Below are 8,795 nucleotides of genomic sequence, written 5' to 3'. Positions count from 1 at the left end.
CCAAGGCTTCTCAACATTTTCAGTTAAAATACCTGTTATTTCCCAACCAGGGGAGAGCACACCACCATTACCTATACTTACAGCACACAGCTCAGTGCTGTTGACTTCTAACTATCACAGGGTAGTGTGTGCTCATTGCCCTAGTCTTCTTCAGCCGCAAAAATATTCAGAACTTGGGACTTCCGCAGTAGTCCTGTGGCTAAGACTACATACTTCCAACTCAGGGGGTGTGGGTTCTATCCCTGGTCAGGGAACCGGGCTCCTATATGCCAAATGGCATGCAAAAAAATTTTAAAAGAAAAAAACACTCAGAACTTACTGTCCACATAGAAGAGTTCTCATGGCAACACACTAAGTGACAAAAAGACCAAAAAATAAAAGAAACTGTTTTTATTGCTTTACAACAAGCCAGCAACAGACACAACACAATAATCACACATAACACTTGACATCCCCAAATGGTGTACAAAACCAGAACATGCTCCTCCACTTAAAATCTATTTGTGAAAACTGAAATCCAAAACTTCTTCCAAGAACTTTACTATTCTCAAGCAGAATCAATACTTAAAGAAGCAAAGAAAACTAGTATCAAACTTACTGCATATGTCTGATCACGTAATTCAGAACCTTTTACGCTCAATCCAGGCAGTGCTATTACTGCACATTTTATTTTAGATGGCCATCCTAGGTACTTTAAGACTCCAACAACTTTCTTCTTTCCACAAATTCTTTGCAGAAAGAGCTGTCAAGAAAATTGTTCTAAAACCCAACAATGCACAGCAATTTATGCCTCATTTCTACTTCTTTCCTCATAATGGAAAATTTGGCCGTCCTTAACTCAGCCTGATAACAACTCCAATGCCCATGCCGAAAATCCTACTTACAAACAGGAAACCTAAACTCATATTAGGCATGAGAGGGTGACACTTCTAAGTAGTTCCTATTATTCTGGACACACTGGCACCTTCCTTTCAATGAGCTCCAAGATACTGTGGTTTAAGTCACCATAATTCAACAGCAAGTTACATGGCAAGTACTACCTGAAAATGGGGGATGGGGAGGGTGCGGGTTGCAGGGGACGGGCGCTGTGCCAGTAAGATATATGTGACTTGCCCAAAACTGGAATAATTAACAACCTGAGAGGATTGTTTATTCTTAAAAATATGACCACGTCAGCTACTTTTTGCCTTTTAATTCAAGGTTTTCTCTTTCTTCCAGACAAAGCACAGCATTCTTCTCTCAGAATATCACCTGTCAGGGTGTTGAGAATTAACTGACTGAGAGGCTGCACACTCCCAGACCTACAGGTCTACCTGGCCATTAGGTAAGAGGTTTCACACTCAGAAATATATGAAATGTTTAAGATGCATGTGGAGAAGATGTTTAATTCTGCAACAGCAGAATGTTAAGGCAACATCAGAAAATGGGTGTTTTTGAACCCTACCCCTACTCCCCACCTGGTAAACATAGCCAGATGATGCTACTCAATCCTTATTACCAAACTGTCCCAAAATAACCTGTTGAACTTGTCTTTGAAGTTTAATCTGATATTTTGATGGCAGTGAGATAGAACCCTGGGACTATACTTGCCTTGCAAAAAAATTCAACACCTGATTTACTCACAAGGCTTAAAATAAGGAAGGAATATATAAAATAAGTTGTCCTTCACTTGGCAACCATCCGTTTAATTATCTGTTTTTACACTGTATCCAGGCCACACCTGGATATGGATGGCTAATGTGGAAATAGAAAACACAAGGATCACTCCTGGAAGATTACAAACAAGACAATGAAGTTCTCAATCAGCACATCGACAGCATCAGGGTAAGCAAGAAAAGAACTTTACCAAGAGATCAACATGTACGTTTTCTGACAAAACTCAAGTATACTGAGTTACAGAGCAAATTCACTGAAAACAACAAAGAAAAACCTGTCTTTGTAAAGGCTATTCTGTCACCCCCTAAAAAGTGTTTCAACTCTGATACACCACACAACCGGTTAAGAAAATCAAGCGCGGTGTTTAGCGACGGGACATTCTAACTACCATGGGAGGCGCTGGGCTGGGCCTGGTGGGCACCACTGGAGTTAGCAGGGCTGGGGGGGAGCCCCCTACTTCTCCACGCAGGCTGCTGCCGTCTCCTTGTTGAAACCCCGGATGGAGAGGTCGTAGACTACCTCCTCCACTTTCTTCACGTCATACTTCAGGCCATCGTAGCGCTTCCTCAGGGAATCGTTTTTGAGGTTGAGGAGGCGGAAGCCGGAGTCCAGCTCGTTGATGAAGGTGGAGATGTGCAGGGGCCGGGAGTAGTCTCCGGCAGTCACGCTGTTGACAGACAACCTCGACTGTGGGACAGAAGAGGAACGTCACAGCACGGCTCTTCCTCCAAGTCACAGCCACGAGGCCGGTGCGCCACATGACTTGTCCACACTATCCCTCATAATTACAGTTTTGACAACTGCTCGGTATTACTTACTTACTTAAAACTTAAGAAATCATTCCCCTTTTGATGGAGTTTCTGTGGTCTCCCGACTTCTCATAAATAGGGTTAGAGTAAATTCCTTTATAACAGCTTTCTTCTGCTTTTGATTTATTTTTATAGGACAATTTCTTGGAGTGGAATTAAGGGGTAAAAGACAATAACAACTAGTAAAAGTTCTACAGTTAATTGTTCCCCAAAACAACTATATAAAGGAACAAGTTACCAGGAATATATACTGTGCCACTGCTCTGAAAGGAAGAAGTTGTTCTCATCTTTTTAAATCGCATAATAGCAAGTGTGCAAGGCCACCTCATTGTCTGAACTGCCATCCCAGCAAAACATTAACACACACAGTACACAGTCAATGACTACCCTGTGACCGACAGATGGCTTAGAAAAGAATGGGACATCTGAATTTTTGTACCCATTTAAAAAAACTGACAATGATGTGGAAAGATCAAAAAGAGCAAATGGCAAATCACTAAGCTTCTTACCAGTTCACTAGCGAGAATGAGAACTCCCGAGAGATAATCTTCCACATCCAAATGAAATCCCTTCTCCCGATCAGGCTCAACTGAAAAATGTGACACAGTAAAGACAGGGTCATGATGGAAACGTAACTTACACCTAAAATTTTTTTTAAATACACACACATATACACAAGTACAATTTCTCTCAAAGTAAAAACAGGAGTCTTTCAAAACTATCTTTTAAATGTAGACATATCCTTGGTAACAGACCTCACTGTGGAATCTTTGAGCTCTCAAGCAAAATTCAATCTTTCATTTCGTTTTTCTTAAAGTAATACCACCAAGAATAGTATCCTGTTATGCATGAGAATAGCTTTTAGAAGGTATGCATTGAAACATTTAAGAAGTCATGGGATCTACACCTGACTTCCAAACAGTTCAAACATGCCCCCAACACACAGTGAGGAGACTACACAGACAGGGCAAAATGTGAACAAGCAGAGGATCTCAGTGGGAGTAAGCAGGTGTTCACTTTCAACTTTTCTGTAGACTTAAAATTTTTAAAAACTAAAAGAAACGCCCAAGTACACAGAGCAAGCCCCTACATATTTTTAGTTTTCATCTGTCCAAGAAACCAGTTTTCCACTTAGTTCTCATTTGTTTCCATAAACAGAAAGCCCCTCCCACCAAAAATTAAACCGATCATGTGGATGGACACGACTGAGGACACTCACTGCCTAGGATCTCTGTAACCGCTTCTCGGGTCACTAGGGTTTCGGACTCCAAGTACACAACAAACGCTGCCAAGAAGACCAAGCGCTGCAGCACAAACCTCCAGTGCTCGTGAAACCTGCAGTGAGTGCAAGGGACCAGGTGTTAGAAAAGACAGGCACAGGACAATCACAGCCAAACACATGAGGCACGGGACCCTTTTTCAAATAAAACCTTATGTGAAACTCCAAAATATAAAATGTGTTAAGAACAATACAACATTTAAGTATTATATATAGATGGATTTAGTGTACATTTTGCCAGTCCAAATTTATAACAATTATTTATTATAATTTTAATATATAAGAAGCACGGTCCAATTCTGATGAATGCAAAAATTTACAACCAAATGTTATAGACAAGAGCAACTGTGCTTTAGAAGTTTAATCGGTGAACAATGATACTGCTCTGAGAAAAATAAATGCTGGCAAATGCAAATTGATGAGAACTGCAACGTACATCAGCCTCAGCATCTCAGTCCTACACTCTGAACTGAATGCAGGGTATCAAGAAACTCCAAAAAAAAAGAAAAAGAAACTCCAGCTTCACACACATGAGAAAGAACTACCGTCACTAAACAGGTGACCTTAAAACGTTGGGAATACAGTAGTTAAAGTGAGCGAGGAGACTGAAAAAGAAAAAAGAAATTTTATAACCCCTTGATGTTTATGCTATGCCTCCTGATTTTCAAATGTGGCAACAAATTCAAAAACATCTTTCAACACAACCTAGGTCAAACCAAACATTTTGAGGGCCAAATCAGCCAGAGGGCAGCCTGTATGTGAACGCCAAACTCCATGCTCTCTACAGACCGTGCCAATTCTACTATTCTATTCTCTAAGCGCCCACTATTAACCTTACAGCAGGGGTCAGCAAACCTTTTCTAAGACTGAGACTTTCTGGGTCACATTCAGTCTCTGTCACACTCTTATTTCTTTTTTTTTTCCTTAGGTAACTCTTTAAAATATAAATATATTTATACAAAATATAAAAGGTCACGGTAGTTTGCCAGCCCCTCCCTATCTTTCAACAATCTTGTGAGGTTACACTACCCACTCCCCACATACCTGTCTTAAGTATTTCTTGCCCTAACGTATCCTAAAAGAACATTGTCTCTAGTGAGAAAGCAAGTCTAAATAGAAAGTTTAGGTTCCTATTTACCATATTTCATCAACACTCAGTTTTTCCCAGTTTAACACCTGTGAAATCAGGAAGTATTAAACAATCTAAAACCTGTGAAATCAGGAAGTATTAAAGTATTAAACAAACATGTTTCATAATTATGAATAATAACAATCTTTTCCCTAATTATACAAAACATAACATTGTTTCTTAAAATTAATAGTGTTGTAGATTTAATAAAATGGCATAAAATATTAGCTGCATATGTTACTTGGCAGCAAAATTCAATATTCAGTTTATACATATACACTGCCACTTAATTCCATAATCTTAATAGCATAGATTCGGCCCATCCAACTTTACAAGTAACTTCAATAAACTAAAAAAATATTCTCCATTTTGACCTTCACATAATACATATTTTATTTTTATTACTTTCTCATTGCAAAAATTACATGTTCCTTAAGAAAATTATGAAAGTAAAAGGGAGAAAAAGAAAGTCAGCAATTCTGTCACCATTAAAATACTACCACTATTAACAGTTCCTTTTCCTCTCTGTTGTTTCTTCTAAGTAGGATTGTCACCTAAATCTAAGCAATCATTTAGTCCACATAAATTTTTCTCTTGCCTTCTTTTACTTAATGTTATACAAGATGCTACTTGTCTTACAAACCTGTAATACTGTTCAGCAGGAAACTTGGTCTTCAAAGACGTTAGATGTGTTTTTACTGTACCAAAATGTTCTCGAGCTTTCAAACACCTTTTTGGAACTGATCACAAAAAGATAGTCAAATGAAGTAATGAAAGACTTACCAAATTTCAAACACAGTTCTTGCTTAACAATCTATGCAGTCTACCTGGAAATAAATCAATTTTTTTAAATCTCATGAGCAAATGTAGAGCATGCATCTCTGCTATCAACCTGGCTCTCAAAATTTCATATCTAGTTTCCCTACTGAAAAATAAACAACAAAAAATTGCTAAAAGGGGGTATGTCAGGAAACACACTGGCAAACTGTTATAAATTAACTAATCTTTAAGCTGCCTTTCCTAATCAGTCGCCAAAGGATGCCTAAAATTGGATTTTGAAGGCTCCTATATTTGGTCAAGGACTTCCCTGGTGGCTCAGATGGTAAAGCATCTGCCTACAATGCGGGAGACCCAGGTTCAATCCCTGGGTTTGGGAAGATCTCCTGGAGAAGGAAATGGCACCCCACTCCAGTATTCTTGCCTGGAAAATCCCATAGACGGAGGAGCCTGGTAGGCTACAGTCCATGGGCTCGCAAAGAGTTGGACACGACTGAGCGACTTCACTTAGCACTTATATTTGGTCAAAAAGCAGCTTTAGGACTTCTTTGCAAGTTCAGTGGTTAACACTCCATGCTTCCACTGCAGGGTGCAAGGATTCAATCCCTGTTTGGGGAACTAAGATTCCACATGTCACACGATGTGATCAAAAATTTTAAAAAAAAGTTTTAACAGCTTTATTCTCAATCAGGCTGACCAACTCCCTATCTCTCACAAAAATGACTTGCCCCTGACACCTGTTAGCTACATTCTGAAATGATTCTTAATCTGAAAACACATTTCACTTCTTTTAACTGTGTTATCTTTTACAATAGAGATTCCATTTCTAAACTTCTTATACTCTATCTCCATTCAAGAGACTGACTGTAAACACTGTGACAACATTTTACACTGGCCATTTTATTATCTAAAAGTACATACTAAATCACATTCAATGACTGAAAGATTGGTGTTAAGAAAAAGCCAAATAAAAGTTGCTATATACACAAGAGAACTATGGAACTACCACAATTATCATCAGAACTACACCACTAGAGAAAACATTCCTAATCCAACCTATGTGAAAGCATAAAATCAACAAAAATACAGAGAATTCCATAAACCTATAAAATGATCAACTCACTTATTTCTCCAATTTTTACTCACCATAAAAACATGAGGAACAATTTTCATAGTTAAACCTTACAGATTTGATATGTCTTCTGATTGTAAATTAACTCTTTAGATGAAAGACTGACAGAGTGGATAAAACCTTCCAAATCAAAACAAAGAACTTACTGTCCTGAAACCCAGCACCCTGATGGACCCCTTGAAGTAGAGTTAAAATCTCTCGAGCTGTTTGTTCTAAACTCTGTACAACTTTTCGGATTTCCTAGAAAGAATCAGATCAAAATAGCAAATAAATTCAACATAAGTATTATATTATCATAGCCTCAAACCAAACATACTAGATAGTATATTTGATCTATGACACCTTCACATACATTTTAAACACTATCAACCTTTACAATGACACAAATGGTGCACAAGACTTATTCAGAACTGAATTCTGACTTTTCTACCTTCTCTATGAGATCTTCAGGAAGTCATTAAAACACATGAGATTCCTCATACAGATTTCAAACGGTAATAGCCACCCACTCGCCCCAAATATTCCATTGGAACACTGAAGGAGATGAGGTATCCAGACATAAACCAAAAAGAGAAAAACGTCCAGACACAACACAGGACTGAGTATTTTTCATTCATTCATTTTACAAATATTCACTGAGCACTTGTATGACTAGGGAACCAAGCAAATGGTCCCTTCTTTCCTGCAGTTGCGTCAAGCGGGAGGCATTTAAAAAGTAACAACCGCACAAATTAATGCGCTACTATAAGTAAACATAACAGGAAAAAGATCCTTTTGATTGTGAGGTCAAGAAGATGACCAGAAAAAAAGAGTGGAAAAGAAACGCATTCCAGGAAAAGCAAGCAGTGCTTGCAAAAGTCCCGAGGCAGGACGCTATTTGGGGAACTGGAAGAATAAAAGGGAGGTAGCGTGACCATAGCATACAACAGAAGGAGTAAAATGAGACTGAAGAGACCCGTGGGCCACAGTTGGATCTGGATTTTTATCCTACGTGGAATGAGAAGCCATAGTAGAGTTTTAAAGAGAAATGGCCACACGTGCTTTTAAGACACCAATAACCCACACAAGAAACACGTGTTGTCTGAGTCCCACGCGCTGAGGGTTCGACATAAAAATGAATTAAAAATGAGAAAAACTGACACCCAAATAAGGTAGGTGATGCTGAAGAGCCGAGCCCTGAACACAGGGAACCAGGACCTGGCAGCAGAATCGGGGGCGGGAGCAAAGAGGTGCCCTAAGCCAAACGAGAAGGGTAGGAACCACCCCCGGAGGCTTCCCCACCGCTCGAATCAGAGCGACGGAGGAGGGCCGGGCGTCGCGGCCCAGCTAGGCAAGGAGAGGGGAAGGGATATGGGGAGACGGGGGCTCGCCTCTCGGATGTCCTGCTCGGCAGCCAAAAAGCCCTGCAGCTCCACGAAGATCTCGCTCACAGACATGGCGCCGGCCGCACGACCGTCAGCCAGGGCTGCGAGGGTGGCCGGCACAGTGCGTTCCGGAGACAACCTGCGCCTTCAGTTGCAACGTCCCGCCGCCACCGCCGCTGCCGCTGAGTCCACCGGGCCCTACACAGAGGCTGTCGCTGGGGTCCTCCCAGGCCCGCGGCGCCCAGGAAGCCGGGCTGTCCGCCGCGATGCCTGAGACGCTGGCCGGAAGGCAAAGCATAATGGGCGGGGCTCTTCGACAGGCATCGCTGGAAACAACCCGGGAGGGGTCCTCGGCGCACGTGGGCCTAAGAGAGGTGGGGACTTGGGCTAAGAAGTGTGGAACCATCCTGCTGTTAGCTAGTCGTTTTCTCCGTCAGTGTCATGCTATGTGTTTGGTCCCAGGAGCTGTGCACGATACCAAAACCTGAGGTCTCTTATATGAAATCATGTTAAGTTCAGTCGCTCAGTCGTGTCCGACTGTTTGCGACCCCGTGGACTGCAGCACATCAGGCTTCCTTATACATCACCAACTGCCGGAGCTTGCTCAGACGCCCTGTCGAGCCAGTCGGTAGTGCCATCCGACCATCAT

The 8,795-nt window shown here is 41.1% G+C and overlaps 1 protein-coding gene across 2 annotated transcripts; it reads right to left on the bottom strand.

Moving 5' to 3' along the window:
- Positions 1–375: 375 nt before the first annotated feature.
- TSN (translin) lies at positions 376–8,403 on the bottom strand. 2 transcript variants are annotated; one of them, XM_061440197.1, is made up of 6 exons: positions 8,153–8,403; positions 6,929–7,022; positions 5,517–5,613; positions 3,685–3,800; positions 2,975–3,054; positions 376–2,343 (listed from the first exon to the last, which is right to left on the bottom strand). In XM_061440197.1, exons 1-6 carry the CDS (start codon positions 8,216–8,218, stop codon positions 2,110–2,112), a joined length of 687 nt encoding a protein of 228 aa, XP_061296181.1. In that variant the 5' UTR covers positions 8,219–8,403; the 3' UTR covers positions 376–2,109. The 2 variants fall into 2 exon arrangements, with proteins under 2 accessions (XP_061296181.1, XP_061296190.1); XM_061440206.1 differs by lacking the exon at positions 2,975–3,054 and having other exon boundaries at positions 2,106–2,343; positions 8,153–8,371.
- Positions 8,404–8,795: the final 392 nt, after the last annotated feature.

Source organism: Bos javanicus, chromosome 2, assembly GCF_032452875.1.
Source record: "Bos javanicus breed banteng chromosome 2, ARS-OSU_banteng_1.0, whole genome shotgun sequence".
NCBI lineage: Eukaryota > Metazoa > Chordata > Mammalia > Artiodactyla > Bovidae > Bos > Bos javanicus.
Note: the sequence above shows the minus strand (reverse complement) of the source record. Positions and strands in the feature narration are given on the sequence as shown.

Bases quoted from the DNA above. Each gene is read 5' to 3' on its own strand.
- TSN (XM_061440197.1), bottom strand. From the start codon at position 8,218: ATGTCTGTGAGCGAGATCTTCGTGGAGCTGCAGGGCTTTTTGGCTGCC. The intron at 3,055-3,684 runs GTGAGTGTCCTC...CACATTTTTCAG, and splicing joins GGTTACAGAGATCCTAGGCA to TTGAGCCTGATCGGGAGAAG. The intron at 2,344-2,974 runs GTAAGAAGCTTA...TCTGTCCCACAG, and splicing joins TCATTCTCGCTAGTGAACTG to TCGAGGTTGTCTGTCAACAG.